The sequence below is a fragment of the Zootoca vivipara genome, chromosome 7, assembly GCF_963506605.1.
Source record: "Zootoca vivipara chromosome 7, rZooViv1.1, whole genome shotgun sequence".
In the NCBI taxonomy this organism is placed as follows: Eukaryota; Metazoa; Chordata; class Lepidosauria; order Squamata; family Lacertidae; genus Zootoca; species Zootoca vivipara.
This window is the reverse complement of record NC_083282.1, coordinates 9,399,747-9,423,524: the sequence shown is the minus strand read 5'-3', so window position 1 is coordinate 9,423,524 and position 23,778 is coordinate 9,399,747. Positions and strand designations below refer to the sequence as shown.

The 23,778-nt window shown below is 47.4% G+C and overlaps 1 protein-coding gene across 1 annotated transcript in view; it reads left to right on the top strand.

Moving 5' to 3' along the window:
• Positions 1 to 23,778, top strand: part of ADCY10 (adenylate cyclase 10) — a 65,238-nt gene that overhangs the window by 6,210 nt on the left and 35,250 nt on the right. The window contains exons 6-17 of the mRNA XM_035123567.2: positions 2,272 to 2,368; positions 4,873 to 4,961; positions 7,301 to 7,492; positions 9,958 to 10,079; positions 12,712 to 12,788; positions 14,695 to 14,884; positions 17,603 to 17,658; positions 18,832 to 18,985; positions 19,289 to 19,481; positions 20,282 to 20,368; positions 20,781 to 21,064; positions 23,341 to 23,477. Of these exons, the coding sequence (XP_034979458.2) occupies positions 2,272 to 2,368; positions 4,873 to 4,961; positions 7,301 to 7,492; positions 9,958 to 10,079; positions 12,712 to 12,788; positions 14,695 to 14,884; positions 17,603 to 17,658; positions 18,832 to 18,985; positions 19,289 to 19,481; positions 20,282 to 20,368; positions 20,781 to 21,064; positions 23,341 to 23,477 (1,678 nt within the window). The remainder of the gene's footprint in view (positions 1 to 2,271; positions 2,369 to 4,872; positions 4,962 to 7,300; positions 7,493 to 9,957; positions 10,080 to 12,711; positions 12,789 to 14,694; positions 14,885 to 17,602; positions 17,659 to 18,831; positions 18,986 to 19,288; positions 19,482 to 20,281; positions 20,369 to 20,780; positions 21,065 to 23,340; positions 23,478 to 23,778) is intronic.

Below are 23,778 nucleotides of genomic sequence, written 5' to 3'. Positions count from 1 at the left end.
GTCTAGGGTCTTTCCCACACCAATGAAGCTGGAGAGTGAACCCGGGACCTTCTGGATTCAGGGCATTGTGCTCTTCCGCATATATGGGGAATGACTTCTCTGCTGAATGCAACTCTTGAAAAAATGGAGGATTCCATGCACAGAATCAGAAGGAGAATTTTTCACTAGCAGTAGCAATTCCTCCCATCACAGTGTAATGTTTTATTTCTGTGTGCAACTGGGGGAGGAGAATGTATTGCGTGGACAGGCGGAGTCCCCCAAACCCCCAGGTGACCCCCTGAGCAGAATAAAGACGCAGGACAACATGCTATGGGATTCAAATTGGCCACAACTTTATTAAGATTCAGATGTAGGGAGACCTTGGCTCAGGCATTGGGCGTTATCCTTCCCAGTCCCCAGCCGGGGTTCTGGGAGGCTTCGGGGTTATCCACATGTATGGGGGTTGGGGCTGGCTCTGGAGAACATATGTTCAAGCAGAGAGAGCCCGCCCCCTGTTCACTGCCGCTGGAAGGGGGAAGTGAAGACGCCTATTGGCATGGTCAAGGCTTCCCCCAATACCCTGATCTTGTTGCCGCAAAAGGTTAGCCTGCAAAAGAACTTGAATGAGGGTGTGGAGGGTGGGAGAAGCTCTGGAACCAACTGGTGCTTGGAGGTAAGATTCAAATTCTATTGTGTGAGCTGGACAGTCCCTCCCTTTACCTGGCCATCCCCTGGTAACACCTTCCCAGGCAGGATTGGATGCTGGGCTTGGGTAGGCGGAGACCCCTGGCATCCTACCTGGGAAGGCGGTGCCAGCCCCAAACTACCAGGGAGTCGCCTCCGGGATCAGGGGGCTGCGCACGACCACGCAAAAGTCGCCCCCCATTGATGTGTGGAGTGGTCATTCTCCAGGGAGGGATGAAAAGAGGTCAGGATTTATAGCATCACCGTGGTCAGCCTTGCAAGGCTACCCAGAGAGTTGATGGTCCTGGTGCAGGTGTGATGTTGAAGCTCTGCAATTCCTCACCTGTTCTTCCTCCTAGCCCTGGGATCAAGAAGAACCATAGAGGGCGCTTCATACAGGAACAGGGATTGTGTTGTCCTTCTCCCAATCCCAACCCCCTCCTGGCAGAGCTTATTTCTGCTCCCCAGGGCTCAGCCTCGCGAGTCTTCTGGTTGTGGCTTTCCCCACTAACTCAGAAGGGAAGTATTCATCCCTTAGCTAGGGTTGCCACCTCTGGTCAGGCAAGATAGAGGACAGGTTGGGCAAAATATGGGACAGGTCTGTGGGGGAAATTGGGGGGCTGGAATTACTTTACGTGGTGCAGAAATGACGTCAAAGCAATGCATTACAGTGACACACAAAGTTTGCAGTGATTTATTCAAGGGGAAAAAACCACCAAAAGCATTTATGATTTGCAACTGTAAGAAAAATACTGCCTATTACATGTTTTTTAAAAAAAGGTAAAGGACCCCTGACAGTTAAGTCCAGCGGCGAATGACTCTGGCGTTGTGGCGCTCATCTCGCTTTACTGGCCGAGGGAGCTGACGTTTCTCCGCAGACAGTTTTTCCCGGGTCATTTTGCCAGCGTGACTAAGCCGCTTCTGGTGAAACCAGAGCAGTGCATGGAAATGTCATTTACCTTCCCGCCGGAGTGGTACCTATTTATCTACAGTGGTACCTCTACTTACGAATTTAATGCGTTCCGAACACACATTTGTAAGTCGAAAAAAATTGTAAGTCGAATCCCATAGGAATGCATTGGGAGAAAAAATTCGTAAGTAGAAGCAACCCTATCTAAAAATTCGTAAGTAGAAAAAATCCTATCTAAACTGCATCCAAGATGGCGGACGGAGCTCCATCCGTAAGTAGAAACATTCGTAAGTAGAGTTATTCGTAAGTAGAGGTACCACTGTACTTGCCATTTGACGTGCTTTCAAACTGCTAGGTTGGCAGGAGCTGGGACCAAGCAACGGGAGCTCACCCTGTCGCGGGGATTCGAACCACCGACCTTGTGATCGGCAAGCCCTAGGCTCAGTGATTTCGACCACAGCGCCACCCGCGTTCCTATTACGTGTATAGCTGGGTTTAAAAATCATACTGGTGCTGAACAGGGCTGGGACATGAGGAGACAGATAAGGGGGAAATGTGATGGCAATTTGCATCCAAGGAAATGTGCTTGGGGTGTCGTGGTGGGGGGAGAGATTAACATTGGGAAGTTGACTGACAAAGGTCATATCTGGCAGAAACAGGGGCGAAGATGGCTAAACAGCTGTAATTCTCTTTGCCAGTTTCGATACATTAGAAATACCCTGGATTTTGACGCTGAGGAGTTCTTTGATAGATGCACACAGCACCTGTACCAAAATCGCATCTGTGACAATTTTGGTGAGTTCTTTGGCTATTCTAAGATGTCTAGAAAGAGGTCCATAGATGTCCCTTGAAGAGGTACTGGGCTGGGGCAAGTCATATGGTAGAGGTTCCCCTTCTCCTTTTCTACGGGTGAATTCTGCCTCCCAATGTGAACCAGAAGGCAAAGGCACCAATAATAGGGAAGAGCCCTAAAATACTTTAAATAAGTGCTACGGAGCGAACCTGAAACTATATGCACACAAAGCACATGTCATATCATTGTCAAGTACTTTTAAAATCTGCATACATCACACGCACACAAAACCATTAGGATGTTTCGGATTGCATTATTCCCGCTGTTTCTAAGGGTTTATCCACCCTTCAGGATTATCCACACCTCTTTCCCCCGGGGAAAACTGTTCTTTTAGGGCTCAATCGAAGCAAATAGCAAATTGGGTTTTCTGCAGATTGATTTAAAGCTAAAGAGCGGGGCTTTAGGGGGGAAACTGCTTGGACTCATGCCTAGAAAGTGTGGGCCAATCTGAAAACTGCTTGAAACTGTGCTTCCTAGGCATGGGAACAGAAGCAGAAGTGTAGACGAGCCGTAAGGCAAGACAGAACTATTGTCCCATTTTGTTCTGCCTGTTACACAGAATCTGGGAAAGGCCTTCCTTGTCTATGTGTTCATAAATCCTCTGCAGTACCAAACAGTACTACCGGTATTCACACACGGTAAAACTCAGACCAGGCTATCTAACTACCTAACATTTAGAAGACATCTGAAGGCAGCCCTGTTCAGGGACGTTTTTAATGTGTGACATTTTAATGTATTTTAATTTTTTGTTGGAAGCCGCCCAGAGTGGCTGGGGAAACCCAGCCAGATGGGCGGGGTATAAATATATTATTATTATTATTATTATTATTATTATTATTATTATTATCATCATCATCATCATTATCTGAGGGCACAGCTCAAAAGTGCCCACAGCTACCCCGATGACAAGAGCACAACATATAAAGGATGTCTGTAGGGCCCTCCACCCTACAAATATTATTATTATTATTTACAGGTAGGTAGCCGTGTTGGTCTGACGTAGTCGAAACAAAATAAAAAAATTCCTTCCAGCAGCACCTTAAAGACCAACTAAGTTTTTATTTTGGTATGAGTTTTCGTGTGCATGCACACTTCTTCAGATACCTTCTGGTCTTTAAGGTGCTTCTGGAAGGAATATTATTACATTATTATTATTATTATTATTATTATTATTATTATTATTATTATTTACCTGCACTACAAATAACAAAGGCAGCAAATGGCCTTCATAAAGAGCAGAACTATCAAGCAAGGAGCCAAGCCACAGGTTCAAGTCATACCACCCATCAAATGCCTCATGCAATAAATTGCAAATGTAGAAGATTTCCTAGGAAACACATGCCCGGTTTTGAGATAGGGGTACAAAGTACCAGTGCTTGAAAGATGGCAACACAGAGAGCCTCTTTCTTTCACACGCACAGACGGAGCTCATGCAATATTTTTTGCCCTTGTCAAGGAAAAGAAAGGGCCTCCCACCATAAGGAAGCCCTAAGGCATTCTCCTAAAAAACTAAATCTCCTCAAACACACTCAGACCCAGGGGTGGAGGAAGGGGGTGCGGTGGGGGCAGTCTGCCCTGGGTGTCACCACTGAGGGGGTGACAAAATGCTGGGCGGCACTCCCACATCCTGGGAGTGACACGGTGGCTTGGGTGCCCGCAGGCTCCGCGCTGCCCCAAACGGTCCGCCCGCTGCCTCCCCCCAGCTGTAGCGTGGCTGAGTGGGAGGAGGCAGGCAGATTCCTCGGAGGCACCGTGGAGCGTCCTGCCCTGGCTTGCCCCGCCCCATGGGTGGCTGGCCCCACCCTTGGGCGCAGGGAACGTGTACCACCCCAGGTGCCCGATCAGCTTGCTCCGCCGCTGCTCAGACAGACCAAGAAACTCTTAACTCACTCACTTCTTCCATGTGTTCACAGAACAACTCATTTAGTCCAAGATATTGCAGAGGGACCCAGGTGGTGCTGTGGGTTAAACCACTGAGCCTAGGGCTTGCTGATCAGAAGGTCAGCGGTTCAAATCCCTGTGACGGGGTGAGCTCCCGTTACTCAGTCCCAGCTCCTGCCAACCTAGCAGTTCGAAAGCACGTCAAGATGCAAGTAGATAAATAGGAACCGCTACAGCGGGAAGGTAAACAGCGTTTCCATGTGCTGCTCTGGTTTGCCAGAAGCAGCTTAGTCTTGCTGCCCACATGACCTGGAAACTGTACGCCGGCTCCCTCGGCCAATAATGCGAGATGAGCGCGCAACCCCAGAGTCGGTCACGACTGGACCTAATGGTCAGGGGTCCCTTTACCTTTAACTGGCCCCCATACATTTTGCGCAGCCCTGCACAAATACACAAGTGGGTGCATGGGTGCTGCGCATATCAGGAGAAGCTTCCGTCCTGTTCTAAACTTTCCTAATCACGTCTTTCTTTCCTCAATGAAAATGCTCTCACCTTCCCTCCCTAGAGATTTTGAGAAACGCCTCTGTCTTGCCTCCAAATGACAAACTTGAGAAGTGTTTGAGAAAATACGTGATGAGGAATATCCTAAAGAAGGTACTGCAGTGCTTGACCATTGCCTTCTGATTACCGTACTGTTACGTGGCGTGTAGTGCTAGTCATTCTCTGTGTTCGTTTGTTTTTAAAAATTAAGGTAATGTGCGTGTTTCATTCATGTATGAAGCCTCCCGAGTCACTGAACAAAGGAACTTCAAAGGGAGTCTCCAACACAAAACCGCTAAATTGCACCTCATCCTTACCTTCCAAGTCCCGGACTGCAGAATCCGGTACTGGCAGCCATGTGACACCGGAAGTTGCGTCGATGTAACTTCCGGTGTCGCTTTGCCCTTCTATGGGCACCAAAAATGGCCGCCACCGGCTTCGAAAGTCGCTTGTAAGCATGTCAGGAAGTGCGTCAACGCAACTTCCGGTGTCGCTCCGCCCATCTATGGGCACCAAAAATGGCTGCCGCCGACACCGGAAGTCTCGTCTATGCACTGCCGGACATGCGTACAAGCGACTTTCGAAGCCAGCGGCGGCCATTTTTGGTGCCCATAGGAGGGCAAATCAGGAAGAAAAAAAATGGCCGCCGGCAGGAGAAAATAACAGAGAAAAACGGGAGACGAAGTGATATGGGGGACCACTGGGAAAAGGTAAGTAAAATCGGGGTTTTCCCTGAGAATACGGGGTACTTGGCAGCTATGACCTCATCAATAAGTCCAGTTCTATCCCAATGGTCTGAATTGAGATAATGTCTATCATCAGCTTATCAATTCTGTGTTGTTTGTGTTATCACCAGCCTGGTTAGTGAAGGATCACTGGGGCAATTTTACATATTGTTCAACACCACCCTGATCTCTGAGCCATGTAAGATTCCAGGGGTTTTTTTGTGCTTCCCAGGGTTGGGTTTCCTCAGACTGGGGCACAGAGGAGACTTTGGTGTCTTCAGGATACATGGTTTATTTACACATATATGCAACCTGAGCCTACGATGGAGGGGTTCACAGCATCAGCACCGCAAGAGGGTCTTGCTTCTCTCATAGCCACAGCCTCGGATTCCAAAAGAAATCAAGCATGGCTCTGTCACTCAGCTGCCCAGCTTCTAACTCCTAGCCTAAACTCTGCCTTTTTGTCTTTCTAACTAACAGGCAGTTGAGGGAGGGCCCCCCCCTGCTCATTTGTCATCCGGCACAGAGCCACTTCCTTCCTTTTTGTCTTCTGATATTTTATTAATTTATTTATACTTTTCAAGTTTATACATTTCACTAATTTTACACATTTCACTGATTTTACAATCATTTTGACATTTCATAACGTGACTTCCTTTCCCCTCTTTCTGCGGTTCCTTAAATTTGTTTTTAATATCTTCTTTTGCATATCCAAATTAACTTAATTTGCTCATTTATTCATTTTTAAATATATTCTCACAACACGGCGGGTTATTACAATAATCCTGCCAATGTTCTCATTATTGATTTCTTATTCTTCCAGTAAGTTTCACCATTACTGCATATTTCATAAGTTTTTGCATCCATTCTTCCTTTGTTGGGACTTCTTCTTCTTTCCATTTTTGGGCAAGTAACATTTCTGCCGCTGTAGTAGCATACATGAATAAGTTTCTATACATTTTAGGTAGTTCTGCCCTTATAATTCCCAAAAGGAAAGCATCAAACTCATCAAAATAAAAATTCCATCAAAGAAGTATATACAGTGGTACCTTGACTTACGAAGACGATCCGTTCCGCGGCTGTCTCCGTAAGTCGAAGTCTTTGGTTGTCGAAGCGCCGCTTTTGCACATGCACGAAGCGCGATTTTGTGCTTCTGCGTGTGCGCTGACCGCGTGCGCCGCTTCGCACAGGTGCAGAATGCGCACGCGAAAATACTTCCGGGGTTGTCAACTTTGGAAGTCGAAACCTTCGGAAGTTGAATCGTTTGGATGTCGAGGTACCACTGTATCTTCATAAATCTGATTTCCCGTCCTTCTCAACATCTTTTCACTCTAATAAACCTATTACCTAAGTTTATCAGCAAAATCATAATAAAATACGAATATGCATCTATGTATCTATTTTAACCCATTTAACCTTTATTTACAGAGCTTATTCAAAAGCTGCTACCGAATTCAGATTGCAACACTTACTTTTAAAGTTCTGTAACTCTTTAGAGATTTCCAGTTATCAACGAACTCTTTTAACTCGGGGTCTCAAATTTCAGTTGTGACACCAAAATCCAGCACCTCCCATGCTCCGTTCTAAATCATGGTTGTGGCATCCCCTGTGGCTCCACACCCAGAGCGACCCAACCCAAATGGTCTTGCTCCCTTAGATCTGCTTCTGCCTCCCCCGCATCACTTACAACTTCATGGAAAAGTCATCGCAGTCCGTCCTGTTTTTCAGATTGATGACAACCAGCCCCTGGAATACTTATCAGAGCTTCGACCCGTGACGATCGTCTTTGTGAATTTGCAGTTTGACGAAAGCGCCAACACTCACCATCTCTGTAAGGCCATCCAGGATGCCAACACGAAGATTGCGGCGATCATATACCCGCTCAGTGGCAAGATTAACAAGGTCTTCATGTTTGACAAAGTGAGTCTCCTGCAGGCATGGTCCTTATCAGCAAAGCATGGCAAGAGTTGGGGTTGGCACGGGTCACTGTAGGATGAAGGGTCCTACAGACATCCTTTATATGATGTGCTCATGTCACCGGGGTAGCTGTGGGCACTTTTGAGCTGTGCCCTCAAATAATAATAATAATAATAATAATAATAATAATAATAATAACAATATATTTATACCCCGCCCATCTGGATGGGTTTCCCCAGCCACTCTGGGCGGCTCCCGATAGAATATTAAAAACACAATAAAACATCAAACATTAACAACTTCTCTAAACAGGGCTGCCTTCAGATGTCTTCTAAAAGTCAGGTAGTTGTTTATTTCCTCGACATCTGATGGGAGGGCGTTCCACAGGGTGGACGCGACTACCGAGAAGGTCCTCTGCCTGGTTCCCTGTAACCTCATTTTACGCAGTGAGGGAACTGCCAGGAGGCCCTCGGAACTGGACCTCAGTGTCCGGGCTGAATGATGGGGGTGGAGACGCTCCTTCAGGTATACTGGACCGAGGCTGTTTAAGGCTTCAAAGGTCAGCACCAGCACTTTGAATTGTGCTTGGAAACGTACTGAGAGCCAGTGTAGGTCTTTCAGAAATTTTGTTGCAGTCATGTGGTGTGAGTAGCAGGTGATGAAAGGTGGCAACCCGGTGGGTGCACCTCCTGCCCCCAACACGGACACAGTAGCTAAAGTTACACCTGGAATTATGAGAGATCTTGCAAGCGCACAAGATCGTGTGTAATTTGGGCATGCGGCAATATTGGCAGCATTTCTCTGCCAGCGGCAAAGGCGGCAGAGCAGGAGGAGAAGTGGCGCTGGTGGCAACAGATAGGGTGGCAGCGGCGGGGGAAGTGGTACTTCCTGTATCGTCCAAGCAGTGAAACAGGATGCCCCAACTCTGCTTCTGGGGGTGGCAGAGGTGTCAATGGCAATCCTAACCAAATGTGCCTCAGATTCACTCCCTGCTCCAGATTCTGCAACGGTTAACAGTGCATTGTTGTTGTTGTTGTTGCTGCTGCTGCTGTTGTTGTTATATTTGTATATTTTATTTATGATTTTCAATTGTATACATTTCAATAATTTTACAATCCTTTTAACATTTCAAAACTCGACTTCCTTCCCCCACTTTCTGCGGTTCCTTAAATTTATTTTTAATATCTTCTGTTTATGTAAATTAACTTAATTTGCTCATTTATTGATCTACTTTAAATATATATCATAAGAGTATATTTTTAAAGTAGATGAATAAATGAGCAAATTAAGTTAATTTTATAAAACTGCAGGTTATTACAAATAATCCCTCCAATGTTCTTATCTATTTACAGTTTGTTTGCAAACATTCAATAAACCATTATCATTCTTTTATAAAAAGTTTGCTATCTTGATTTCTTATTTTTTCCAGTAAGTTTCGCCATTTCTGCATATTCCCTAAGTTTTTTTATCCGTTCTTCCTTTGCTGGGACGACTTCTTTTCATTTTTGGGCAAGTACGGTAACATTCTTGCCGCTGTAGTCGCAGACATGAATATATTTTTATACAGTACAGTTTGGGTAGTTCTGTCCCTATAATTCCCAAAAGGAATTAATACAGTGCAGTATTAATTAACACATTTACTAACCCACTTTTCTTCCAAGAAAATAAGAACCACCTTTCTTCCTCCCTCTCAGTTTATCCTCCCCAAAACTCTACAAGGTAGGCTGAGAGGCAGCGATTGGCCAACATTACCCAGTGAGCTCCACGAATGAGCCAGGATTTAAATCGTGGCAACATCTCCCTCAGACCTGGACGATGGCCAGTCGGCGTTAAGACATCCTCACTGCAAACCCTCTCTGTCAGAACAACAACAACAACAACAACAACAACAACAACAACAACAACAACAACAATTTATTATTTATACCCCACCCATCTGGCTGAGTTTCCCCAGCCACTCTGGGCAGCTCACAATCGAGTGTTAAAAACAATACAGCACTAAATATTAAAAACTTCCCTAAACAGCCTTCAGATGTCTTTTAAAAATAGGATAGATGCTTATTTCCTTGATGGGAGGGTGTGGCATAGGGAGGGCGCCACTACCGAGAAGGCCCTCTGCCTGGTTCCCTGTAACCTTGCTATGAGGGAAAGAATCACCCGAAGGCCCTTGGCACTTGATCTCAGTGATGGGGGGTGGAACTAAACGCCAGTGCTGAAAACATAGTGTTCTTCTATTTTATTGTCTGGTTTCCTTGACTTTTAGGGTTTCCTACTCCTTAGCTTTGTTCCATGTATTATTTTCATGGGACAATTATTTTAGAATTTTATATGGCTGGTTTGGGAGACCATAGCCTGAAAATCTGCACACAGAAACCCTACATGCATACAGTAAATATCTTCATTTTGCAAATGGCAATAAGTTGCTCTTATAACAACTTCTCCGATATTCTTGCCTCTACCCCCATAAGGGTTGCACGTTGCTTTGCATCTTTGGCCTCCCTGGGGATAAACAGTCTGACGAAGGTGCAAATGCCCTGGACAGTGCCAATAAAATCCATGCTTTCTGTTCCACGGCACTCATGAAAGTAAGGTAAGTGACTGAGTGGGCCGGGGATGATGATGATGATGATAATAATAATAATAATAATAATTTATTATTTATACCCCGCCCATCTGGCTGGGTTTCCCCAGCCACTCTGGGCGGCTTCCAACAGAAATATTAAAATACACTAATTTCTTAAAGATTAAAAGCTTCCCTAAACAGGGCTGCCTTCAGATGTCCTCTAAAAGTCTGGTAGTTGTTTTTCTTTTTGACATCTGGTGGGAGGGCGTTCCACAGGGCGGGTGCCACTACCGAGAAGGCCCTCTGCCTGGTTCCCTGTAACTTGGCTTCTCGCAGCGAGGGAACAGCCAGAAGGCCCTTGGCACCGGACCTCAGTGTCCGGGCAGAGCGATGGAGGTAGAGACGCTCCTTCAGGTATACTGGACCGAGGCCGTTTAGGGCTTTAAAGGTCAACACCAACACTTTTAATTGTGCTCGGAAACGTACTGGGAGCCAATGCAGGTCTTTCAAGACTGGTGTTATGTGGTCCCGGCGGCCGCTCCCAGTCACCAGTCTAGCTGCCGCATTCTGGATTAATTGTAGTTTCCGGGTCACCTTCAAAGGTAGCCCCACATAGAGCGCATTGCAGTAGTCCAAGCGAGAGATAACTAGAGCATGCACCACTCTGGCGAGACAGTCCGCAGGCAGGTAGGGTTTCAGCCTGCGTACCAGATGGATATGTCTTTGGCAAGGTTATAGCTGCTGCTCACAACAGAATCACCACCCAACGGGACTGTCGAAAGTCCCACCCTTTTACTGCTTCCTGGCAATGCTTGTGCCTCAGCCCTCGTTGAGCATTGTAAGAAACATGGTGGCTGGGGTGTGGGTTCAATGCAACAGAGAAAGGTACTGGGAAATTAAGGCCCATCCAGTTTTGTGGAAGTGTCTGGCATGTCCACCTTCTACCATGCCCTAGATGGCAGCGGGCAGTGGGTGCCCCTTGTCTCCCACTCCTCTATCACAGTACTATTTGCTTCTAGTGGAAAGAGGTGGAAGTGTAGATGTGGGTGAGGAGGAGAGGCCCCAGCCCTCAGCCCAGTCATGTCACTCAGTGCTGGGGGGGGGGGGGAGAACTGTGCTAGGGGAAGGGACGCAAACCAGCTGAGCAGCCCTGAGGAGTTTTGGCGGTTGGGTGTGGGTGGCCGGTCTCTTTCCGCTCCAAAGGGAAGGGGACTGTCTGTTTTCCAAAAGGCATTCCAATGAGGAGCATGACAACATCGCTGGATCCTGGTGTAAGCTTAAAGGTAAAGGTAAAGGAGCCCCTGACCATCAGGTCCAGTCATGTCCGACTCTGGGGTTGCGGCGCTCACCTCGCTCTATAGGCCAAGGGAGCCGGTGTTTGTCCGCAGACAGCTTCTGGGTCATGTGGCCAGCATGACAAAGCTGCTTCTGGTGAACCAGAGCTGCACACGGAAATGCCGTTTACCTTCCCACTGGAGCAGTCCCTATTTATCTACTTGCACTTTGATGTGCTTTTGAACTGCTAGGTGGGCAGGAGCCGGGACCGAGCAATGGGAGCTCACCCCGTTGCAGGGATTCGAACTGCCGGCCTTCTGATCAGCAAGCCCTAGACTCTGTCAGCAAGACGACTATGCCGGCCTTCTGATCAGCAAGCCCTAGACCCACAGCGCCACCTGGATCCTTGGTGTAAGCTTAGTTGGATATAATAGGAAGCCAGTATACGGTAATAAGGCATACAGCCAAAATTGCCAGTTGACTCTTGAAACTGATTTTTGCCAATTCCCCCACCCCACCCCACCCCAATGATGCTTGTAATTGCTGAGCCAGTTCCAAACCGAGTTTCTGTTATGATTTAAGAAAAAGTGGGTCTCAGAGGTCCAGGAAAGGTGTTGGCTCTCTGATACCATAGCCCGCAGGGTCAACTCTAATCCTGTCTTTAGAATTTGAAAAAGCTAAAGGTGGGAGTCAACATCACACTGTTACGAATGTTTCATCTATGTAATTGTATTCATTCGCCCAGATAGCAAGAAGGCAGAGGACAAGACCTGCTCTGGACAGGTAGAGATGGTTTCATTGGGGGAGGTTCTTGGGGTTCCTGGCTTTACGCAGTTTTGCATTTCTGTGTGGACCCCCCAGAAATTGAACCCTTGCACATAAGCTGCAAGTTCTCTGTAGGTGCAATCATGCATACTGCAGGAATGCTAAGCACTCGCCAGAGACAAAAGCTTCGCACAATGCTACAGAACTGGGCTGGGGAGCACATCACACAGGTGGACGCGGGTGGCGCTGTGGTCTAAACCACTGAGCCTCTTGGGCTTGCCAATCAGAAGGTCGGAGGTTCGAATCCCTGCAACGGAGTGAGCTCCCGTTGCTCTGTCCCAGCTCCTGCCAACCTAGCAGTTGGAAAGCACACCAGTGCAAGTAGATAAATAGATAAACGGCGTTTCCGTGCGCTGCTCTGGTTTCCTTCATGGTGTCCTGTTGTGCCAGAAGCGGTTTAGTCCTGCTGGCCACATGATCCGGAAAGCTGTCTGTGGACAAATGCCGGCTCCCTCGGCCTGAAAGCGAGATGAGCGCCGCAACCCCATAGTCGCCTTTGACTGGACTTAACCGCCCAGGGCTCCTTTACCTCACCTTTTGCTCTCTCTTGTGCTTTCAGGCTTGTCTCCATTGGAGTCACCAGTGGGCCTGTTTTCTGTGGGGTAGTTGGCCATCGTTTGAGACATGAATACACAGGTATTGTGACTGTAGTCTCTTGTACCTTCCCTGTGTTCAAGGCCAGTTTTATGAATGTGGGCAGTAAGTGAAAGATTCACTCCCACCTCAGTGCTTTCCAGCAGTGCCTCCTTGTTTGCCCCTTCATGTCCTGTGCTTTGGCAAACTCCCAGCACTGGCTTCCTTCACCTGCAAACTCCTGCTCCTTTTCCCGCTGCCTGGAGCCTTTGCCTTGCTGCTCAACCCAACTATTGTTCCATCTCTTGGTGGGTTGCCTTCTCCAGGTTGCTGCTTCTAAGGATTCTCCCGTACCACACAACTGGGCAGAAATCTTGCTGCTTACGATGGGGTGGAAAGTTCGCATGCTATGAAGGACTTGCTCACAGATTAATTGACAGCTACATGAATTATGATAGCTAGGAAGTGGAAGGGGCTAGCAGAATATAAAATGGAAGAATGGTCTAAAGAGGTGTGGGATATAGTTATTAATGATAAATTAACTTGTTCCATTAAGGTAAAACAGTGATTATGCAGGAGAAATGATTTTGAAGGGTATTTGTACTGTTAAAATGGAAAGGGGTCAAACCATGGTAAGAGGTGCTGCAATTTTGGGAGGTTGGATAGTTACAATGGAATTGTCTTGGGGGTGGGGTGCATATTTTATTCTTATTTATGTATGATTATTACTTTGTCAAAATAATATATATAAATTAATAATAATAATAATTAAAAAACTGCTGAAATCCTTTTGGCTTATAGCATTGGCTTTTCCCATGTTGTCCTTATCCATTTATGCAAATGTTTAAGCCTCCAAAGTAGCTTACATTAAAAGAAACATATCGTAGCAACAAAACAGTTCAATAATAATAATAAAAAACCAAATAAGGTGTTAGAATGCACAGCAACATTGAAGAAACAACAAGATACAGTGCTCATCCACACTTCTGTTCACCCTGCTGCTTCCTCCTGGGTAAATCTCGTGGTTTAGCACTGAATTTAGGCAAACAGCAACTGGGTTTTCCACAAATTGCCATTTGCTCTGATTTAGTGCTAAAGAGTGGTGGGTTTTCTGTGGGGAAGCTGCGTCGCAAAGGCAAAACTACTACTGGAAAAGCTGGAAATCACTTGGCCCCTGTGCTTTCTAAGCAAGGGACACACAGAAGAATCATACCTGCCAAGTTGCTGTCAGAGAAATAAGGGACCGGGCCGGAAATAGCAGACCGGAAGTAGCGCTGCCGCCATTTTGGAACTGGGCGGAGCATGCTCAGAAGTGACTTTTGATGCTGCTTTGCCCAGTTCTAAAATGGTCGCTGCGCCAGAAGTCACACTGCAGCCATTTTGGAACTGGGCAGAGCAGCATCAAAAGTTGCTTCTGAGCATGCTCCGCCCAGTTCCAAAATGTGCTGTCACGCCAGAATAAACCGGGGGGGGGGGGGAATCCATTTTTTCAGCTAGGAAAAGCTGGAAAAACGGGGATTTCCTGGGGAAAACGGGAGACTTGGCAGCTATGACAGAAGTATGGGCGAGCCCTGAGACACCCTGAGTAGGCAGCCACAAGTAAAGATACTCGGTGCCCTATCAGCCAGACCACACCTCTAAATCGCCCTGCTGCCACTTCTACACAGATTGTTTGGCACTACAGACACTCCCCCCCAGAGAGAGTCCCCCATCAGGTCTTGTTGAGACCTGGTGCTGTGAACGGAGGGAATCAAGCAAGTTTCCATGAGATGGGCCTGGGGGTCATTTATTTGCCCGCTGCTGCTGTGCCACAGGAAGTTCCATCTTTTGGCCTGGCGGAAGTGTTGTCCGGCGCAAGGTGGTGCTTGAGGTGGCCCAGACGTAACACCGCTCCTGTTTCTCTCTGTTAAGAGACCAGCTAGAAGAAAGACAAAGTATGTTTTGTCGTCGTTTTTTCCCCATGACACAGTCATCGGCCGGAAAGTGAACCTTGCGGCCCGGATGATGATGTATTATCCCGGGGTAGTGACCTGCGATGCCGTCACTTGCGTCAAATCCAAGTTGCCATCCTATTTCTTTGAAGAGCTCCCGTTAATTGAGATGAAAGGTGTTCTGAACCCTGGAACAGTCTATAAATTTCTTGGGGTCACGGAGAAAACGTAAGTATTTCCTCCATGTGCAGCTGGGCAATAAAAAGGTTTGGTTTTTTGTCACAATGGGCTACTAAAACCTTGGCGTGGGACACTTTTGAATGAAGAATGGGCTCAGGGAACGAAAGCCACTCCCAATAGATTCCACTCCTCATGCTCAACAGGTAAAAAAAAAGTAAAGGTAAAGGACCCCAGGACGATTAAGTCCAGTCAAAGGCGACTATGGAGTGCAGCGCTCATCTCGCTTTCAGGCCGAGGGAGCTGGCGTTTGTCCACAGACAGCTTTCTGGGTCATGTGGCCAGCAGGACTAAACTGCTTCTGGCACAACATGACGGAAACCAGAGCGCACTGTTTACCTTCCTGCTGCAGCGGTACCTATTTATCTACTTGCCCTTGTGTGCTTTTGAACTGCTAGGTTGGCAGGAGCTGGCACAGAGCAATGGTAGCTCACCCCGTTGCGGGGATTCAAACCGCCGACCTTCTCATTGGCAAGCCCCAGAGGCTCAGTGGTTTAGCCCACAGTGCCACCTGCCACCTTTACCTTCATACTCAGCACAGCTGTCTCAGCAACGGAGGCAGCTGGAACCTTGCACTACTTGGGCCCATTCTGATGGAGTGCTGCTCATCTCTTTTCCTGAAAAGTAAAGACAGGGTGCTTGCTGCAGTGACTGCCTCTAAAGACTGTGTTGGTTACACCAAAGAGGATTGTGAGTTTTCGTTGTTCTCCCTCTCAGGCCCAGCAAACCTGCCCAAAATCCAATAGGCTAGGTCATGGGTAGGCAACCTAAGGCCCGGGGGCCGGATCCAGCCCAATTGCCTTTTAAATCTGGCCCACGGACAGTCCAGGAATCAGAGTGTTTTTACAGGAGTAGATTGTGTCCTTTTATTTAGAATGCATCTCTGGGTTATTTGTGGGGCCTGCCTGGCATTTTTTTTTTACATAAGTAGAATGTGTGCTTTCATTCAAAATGCATCTCTGAGTTATTTGTGGGGGCATAGGAATTCATTCATATTTTTTTCCTTCAAAATATAGTCCAGCCCCCCACAAGGTCTGAGGGACAGGGGACCAGCCCCCTGCTTAAAAAGTTTGCTGATCCCTGGGCTAGATATTAGACACAACACAATTAATAAGAAAGAACAGCCAGCATCTTATTGAAGCAAACAGCATATCTTTTTTCCTTTGAACAACACAAGAACCCTCCATTTTGCCTCCAAATGCAGCCGTTCATTCTGCATGTATGTGGTTTTCAGGTATGACAAGAAACCTACAGTTTGAGCCGATATAATAAGCCCACACTGGTGGCGCTGTGGGTTAAACCACCGAGCCTAGGGCTTGCCAATCAGAAGGTCGGCAGTTCGAATCCCGCAGTCCCTGCTCCTGCCAACCTAGCAGTTTGAAAGCACGCAGTGCAAGTAAGATAAATAGGTACTGCTCCAGCGGGAAGGTAAATGGCATTTCTGTGCACTGCTCTGGTTCGCCAGAAGCGGCTTAGTCATGCTGGCCACATGTCCTGGAGGCTGTCTGCGGACAAACGCCGGCTCCCTCAGACAGTAAAGCGAGATGAGTGCCACAACCCCAGAGTCGTCTGCAACTGGACCTAAAGGTCCGGGGTCCCTTTACCTTTAATAAGCTAAAAGCAAATGCCATCTACTTATCTCCATCCAAAGACTCCCCAAAGACTTTGGTACTTTTCGCTCTCCAGTTTTCCTTCAAATAATGCTTAATAATTATTTTATGATTTGTACCCTGCCCATCGGACTGGGTTGCCCTAGCTCTTGGCGCTGGATCTCAGTGTCCGGGCTGGACGATGGAGGTGGAGACGTTCCTTCATGGACGATGGAGGTGGAGACGTATAGTGGGCTGAGGCCATTTAGGGCTTTAAAGGCCAGCACCAACACTTTGAATTGTGCTTGGGAACGTATTGGGAGCCAATGTAGGTCTTTCAGGACCGGTGCTATATCGTCTCGGCAGATGTTCCCCGTCACCAGCCTATTGAATCTAAGCAATATATTTGTGGCTTACATGAACTAAATTTGCTGCTAGGACTTTAACATGCCAGTTCCTTGCAAGTTCCCCTTTGTGCTCACCTCTCTGGCTTCGGGCTTCCTAAGAACAGCCAGTACAGCAACACCCATGGGAGCTAGAAGGGCCCCTAGATCTCATCTTGCCAGTATTTATTTCTCTGTGGAGCCTGTTATCACTCCCTATCTGGCTCATAGAGGGAATATTTTTCTTTGGATATTTGAGCATCATCATATGGTACTTGCAGTCGTCTAATTGTCCTTGAGAGTCCCATGGACTGCAAGAAGATCAAACCTATCCATTCTGAAGGAAAACAGCCCTGAGTGAGTGCTCACTGGAAGGACAGATCCTGAATCTGAGGCTCCAATACTTTGTCCACATGAGAAGAGAAGACTTCTTGGAAAAGACCCTGATGTTGGGAAAGATGGAGGGCACAAGGAGAAGGGGATGACAGAGGACGGGATGGTTGGACAGTGTTCTCGGAGCTACAAACATGAGTTTGACCAAACTGCGGAAGGCAGTGGAAGACAGGAGTGCTCTGGTCCATGGAGTCACGAAGACTCGGACATGACTAAATGACTAAACAACAACAACAAATTCTGCTTTTGTCTCTTTGTCTGGCTCACAGTTGTATGTGATTGCAAATAGATGATTTGAGTTGAAGAACTTACGAGGTTTCCTTTTCTTGTCCTCATTCCTTTAGAATGATTTACAAAGCATATCTGAGCAGAGAGAGATGTGAATATTACCCTTTGCTAGGTAGGTGACATATCCTTCATTCAGTGACATTGATGATGATCATTTATTGGAGCAAGAGAGAGAAAATGCTATGGATCTGTGGCATTCAAATGCTTACGTATTATAATCAGCTTTATTATTGATGTTCAGGTGCAATTGTGTTGCCTTTGTAGCCCAAAGAGCACCACGCATGCAGAAAGAGATACCAGTAGGGTTGAGGTGGGGACCCAAGGATTGCAGACATAACCCCCACCCTCCCCCCAAAAAAGAAATCTTAAGAGCGGAACTTTCAAAAGCCGCAATGCCCTAGAGCAGTGATGGCCAAACTTGGCCCTCCAGCTGTTTTGGGACTACAACTCCCATCATCCCTAGCTAACAGGACCAGTGGTCAGGGATGATGGGAATTGTAGTCCAAAAACTGCTGGAGGGCCAAGTTTGGCCATCATTGCCCTAGAGGATCAAATTATATCATTAAGTACCAAGAATACAACCCAGCCAGATTTCAGAGAGGGAGCCATGAACCTGTAGAAACCAAACCAGACCAGACCAGACCAGAGACATCTTAATCAAGTGAGAGTTAAAAGATTTTGAAACCCCACTATGCTTAACTCTCCCACTAAGAGCAAAGGGGCTGCCGCATGCTTAAACCTTGGCTTGATTATGTCTTTCATGTAAAACGGCTTATTTTTAAAATCTGGCAGCATTTATTTATATACGGTATGCTCGCATCTTATGTGGGACTTTCGTTCTGGGGATAGCATGTTGAAATAGTGCATCATCAGAAAAACCAGGAAATGGCCCATAAAGAACACACTTCATAATATCCTGCCACATCCTCAGCATATTTTTCTCTGCCTCTCTGCTCTCCACCCTCCCATCTCCTTTCTCGGCTCCTGGGTCCTTCCCAACACAAGCTTCTTAAAGCACAGACTTGCAGCTAACAGCACATAAGAAGTGGGTTATGGGTTTAACAAACAAACAAACAAACAAACAAACAAACAAACACTCAACAACTCAGGTGTAGGATAGCACTGAAATGTTAGCACTGGTGGAAGTTTTTTGCATCCAGAACGCAAATGTAAATTTTGAATTCAAAATCTGAACAATTTTATGAATATTTGTTTGAGTTGTCCGAGGCTTCCTCTTCCTCTTTTGAAGACGTCCCGCCCCGCCGGTTTTATTTGCTTCCCCTAGGCCGCAAGAAGGAGACGGACCTCTTTGAAAACTTGCTGGACGATTTTAAAGTCAAGAGGAAAAGCCACATTATCATCTATGAAGGCCTCATGGGATATGGAAAAAGCCAGCTGTTGGCTGAGATTGCCTTCTTAGGACAGGAAGCAGGCCACAGGTTAATGCTTTTAACCGTACTTTGCTGTAGATTCCCAGCTCTCTTGGCTCAGGGCTGGGCAGCAAGAGTCTTTCACCCCAGAAACACTTCCCTGTCCCTCGTGTAAGCAGGATCTGTTTCAGAAGCCCTTCCCAGAAGTTCTGGTGGGCAACAGCTACCTGTGCCCTTGTACGTTAGGGCAGAGGGGGCAACCCCCCCCCAGTTCAAGGGTCTGGTCTCCCCCCACCCAGCAGCAAATGTTTCTCCATCGGTCGTGGAAGAGGCAGTGAAACCTTTTCACCAATAGTTCTTTTCATCAAGCAGGGTTGTGGCGATGGAGCTCACAAAGATCAATGTGTGGCAGAACTTCTTTGTCATCCGGACCCTCATGGCTATGTTTCTGGGGATTGATACTTGCAAGACCTACGATGCGAGACAGTATATCCTTGTGACCAAAATCCGAGGAATAGTTAAGGAAGAGTATTTCTGCCTTCTCAACAATCTCTATCACGTTAAGGTAAAGATGCAAGCAGGCAAGACCTTTATCTCTTCTGAATTCATTTTCCTGGTGCTTGGTGGTTTGTTTGTTTGTTTGTTTTACGGATTCCAATAGCACAACTAATATAAAATACATTGACATAGCGTAAAAAAAGTTGCAAAAATGTATCTAAGCTAAAGAATCCAGAACAGATGCCCATGGAAACTGAAATCCTAGGTCATTTACCTTCCCGCCACAGCGGTACCTATTTATCTACTTGCACTGGCGTGCTTTCGAACTGGTAGGTTGGCAGGAGCTGGGACAGAGCAACGGGAGCTCACCCCATTGCATGGATTCGAACCGCCAACCTTCCGATCGGCAAACCCAAGAGGCTCGGCAGTTTAGACCACAGCGCCGCCAGCATCCCAAAAACGGTAAACGGCGTTTCTGTGTGCTCTGGTTTCCACCACGGTGTCCCATTGCGCCAGAAGCGGTTTATTCATGCTGGCCACATGACCCGGAAAGCTGTCTGTGGACAAACGCTGGCTCCCTTGGCCTGAAAGTGAGATGAGCGCCACAACCCCATAGTCACCTTTGATTGGACTTAACCTTCCAGGGGTCGTTTACCTTTACCTATGTTGCGTATACAACACATACAAAATGCTTTTTCTTTATCGGTCTGGCTGAGTCCCAAGTTCACAGGGTGGGAAACCAACACCTTGAGGTTTCAAATGAATTTCAGGTTGCTTCTTACCATAGACACTTCTGGCAAGGAATGTAGAGCTCTCTGTTGCTAACAAAAGCACTGTGTGATTTCTTTGTTTGGTTTCTCTGGTCAGTTCCCCACATCAGAAGAGGTTTCCAAAATGAGCAATGACACAAAGAATGAAAAGCTGGAAGAAATTCTCTTCAAGATTCTAAAGAATGTAAGTGATACTTTTCATCACACAGTACTGCAGGGTGGGCAGTAGTTATTATGTTCTTAGCAGCTCCCAATAAAGTGGCTGGGTGATATGCAACTAGGTCCTACTCAAAGTAGGCTCAATGAAATCAATGGGCCTAAGTATGTCCATTGATTTCATTGGGTCTGCTCCAAGAATGACTAACACCCATTGCAGGGTTTCCCAAACTCGGGTCTCCAGCTGTTTTGGGACTGCCATTCCCATCATCCCTGAACACTGGTCCTGCTAGCTAGGGATGATGGTAGTTGTAGTCCAAAAACAGCTGGCGACCCAAGTTCAGGTAAGGCTGAGGTCCCAACCAAAGAAGAGTTAAAAAGTATAGCGCCCTGCAGGAGGTATCACTTCATTTTTTGTGTGGGGTTTGTTGTCATTTTAGGGAGTGATGAAAGAAGTTCTCATTTTTGTCATTGATGAAGCTCAGTTCATGGATCCGGCCTCGTGGGACTTCCTGGAGAACTTGCTAAGGAATATCGGTATCTTTGTGGTCATGTCGCTGTCTCCAACAACCCGCAGGGGGAGACTGCCTTGCGCTGCCGCAGCGCGGCTCATGAGCAGCGAAGACACCACCTACGTTCAGCTAAGGGAGTTGACTCCTTCAGTCATTGTTCAGAAGGCCTGCCAAGATCTTGGGGTGGTCAGCATTGCCAGGGAGCTTGAGACGTAAGTGGGAAGTCCTTGTCCAGTGGATCTTTTCCTCTTAAAGTTAAACCATAGTAAAGGTAAAGGGACGCCTGGCCATTAGGTCCAGTCGTGACCGACTCTGGGGTTGCGGCGCTCATCTCGCATTATTGGCCGAGGGAGCCGGCGTACAGCTTCCAGGTCATGTGGCCAGCATGACAAAGCCACTTTTGGCGAACCAGAGCAGCACACGGAAACGCCGTTTACCTTCCCGCTGTAGCGGTCCCTATTTATCTACTTGCACTTGACGTGCTTTCGAACTGCTAGGTTGGCAGGAGCTGGGACCGAGCAATGGGAGCTCACCCCATCGCAGGGATTCGAACCGCCGACCTTCTGATCAGCAAGCCCTAGGCTCTGTGGTTTAACCCACAGCGCCACCTGCGTCCCTAAAGTTTAACCATAACATGCTGTAAATTATATATCCATATTCCATAGTCGTTCTCATGCTTCCATATATAGATGTGTCATGATTGAACCCAGGGGTTGTCAACCTGGTCCCTCCCGCCCACTAGTGGGCGTTTCAGGATTCTAGATGGGCAGTAGGGGGTTCTATGGCACAAGCTGAATCCTCCTTCCATCGAGCACTGGTGGGCGATAAGGAAATTTTACAATCAAGAAAGATGCATTAGTGGGCGGTAGGTATAAAAAGGTTGACTATCCCTGATCTAACCCTTGCTTGCAAACCTAAGGAGAAAGTCTGTAGTCCTACAGCCGATTAAGGATTCCTATCTACAGCAGTAAATACGGTAAGTGCTTTTCACAGATATCTGTGCAGAACAATGTGGAGAAGTGGCTTTGTGGATTATAACCTTTGTGCTTTACATGTGTAAGCTGTTCTGAGTCGCTGTGATGATATTTCAATAATCTTTCCTTTCCAGCTATTGTCTACAAGGGATAACAATTAGAAAGGGGCTATGATCTGAAATATTGGGACAGATTGCACAGTAACACTAGTTATTAACCAATTAATTTCTGGCGACACTGCTGCAAATGAACTGGCTCGTGTGTTGGGGGGGGGAATAAAAGACCGCTCTCGTTTTCAAATTGAAGATTATGGTCTAGTCAAAGCTGTTCTCTAAGACATAGCATGAGTTTATGCCTTCAAATGTTCTCAAATATCTGTCACAGTCATTTTACAATGAAGCTTTCCTGTGCTGTTATATAACAATACAGTGGTACCTTGGTTCTCGAATGGCTTGGCTCCCAAACAAATCAGCTCCCAAACGCCGCAAACCGGGAAGTAAATGTCCCGGTTTGCGAACTTTTTTTTGGAAGCTGAACATCCAATCTGGCTTCCGCTTGAGTGCAGGAAGCTCCTGCAGCCAATCGGAAGCCGCGCCTTGCTTTTTGAACTGTTTCAGGAGTTGAATGGACTCCCGGAACGGATTAAGTTTGACAACCAAGGTACCACAGTACATTAATAAAATGTGTGGCGATTCAAAAAGAAGAAGCCCCAGCTGTCCGCCCAGGGGTGGAGGAAGGGGGTGTGGTGGGGGCGGATCGCCCCAGGTGTCTTCACTGAGGGGGGTGACATTTGGCGCGCCGCCTGCCTGAGACTCCCAAGCCTACCCCGAGCCGTCGGGGGAAGGGGGGAGCTCGCCACTTTGCCGGCAGCATTCCCCCCCCCTTCATTTTGACAGCTGGGGGAGGCTTAGGAGTTGCAGGTGAGCAGTGTGCCGAATGTCCGCCATCAGCGGCTTGCTCTGCCCCCGTGGGTGGCTCGCTCCACCCCCATCTGCAAGGCGCACACACTGCTCCATGCATCTGAGTGGCTATCCCACGCCTGGGAGGGCACCCTCCACGCCCCGCCCCCCTTGGGAGCGCGCCCGCCCTGGGCAGCATGGGCATATGCTCTGCCCCTGTGTCCGCCAGGCGCCGAACCATTTTAAATTGGCTCTGGTGCACCGACAAACTTTCTGCTTTCTGCTGCACTGACAAACACTGCAGCACTACAGCAGCCAGTCAAACATCAGGAAGCTGCAAGTGAATGTGGTCTTCAAGAAAAAATGCATGGAGCAGCGGACACTTCTCAACAGCCACTGCCAAGAGCAGTCTTCATATTTCCTGGCCCAACTCTGGGCGCTCCTGGCTTGTGCACATCTGGTCAGAGACAGTAGCGTTGCCAGATGTTGCACAGCTACTGAGCTGTAGATTTTCCTGGAGCCCAAGCATGCCTGGAGTGTGCTACGAATCAACACAATGTTGTCCACAAGTTGCGCCTTAAATCTTGGCATTCCCTTGTGACTCTCTGCCCCCAGGTTCTTAATACAAAGAAGCCACGGGAACCCATTGTACTGCGAGGAGCTTCTGCGCAACCTCCACTTAAACAACGTGCTTCAGTTCCACATGCTAGAGGATGACGAAGAGAGAGAAGACGAGTGGGACAACCTTTTCAGTAAGCGGACGCTCATTAACTGCCGTGGGTTTCTGTGCCACGTCTTCTGTAGGACGACCTGCGCCCGGCGCTAGCGATGGCTCTCCCATTTTGGCATCTCCTTTACGAAAGGCTCAGTGACACACAGCTGGCCTGCAACGGCAGCAGGAGCCGGCCGTGCGACAAGACACAGACCAGCAGATTTTGCAGGGGTCACTGTCATCCCAGAGGCAGGAAGGTCTAGCTTCCCATTTTAGGGAAGTTTTTAATGTTTGGTGTTTTACCGTGTTTTTAATACTGTATTCTGTTGGGAGCTGCCCAG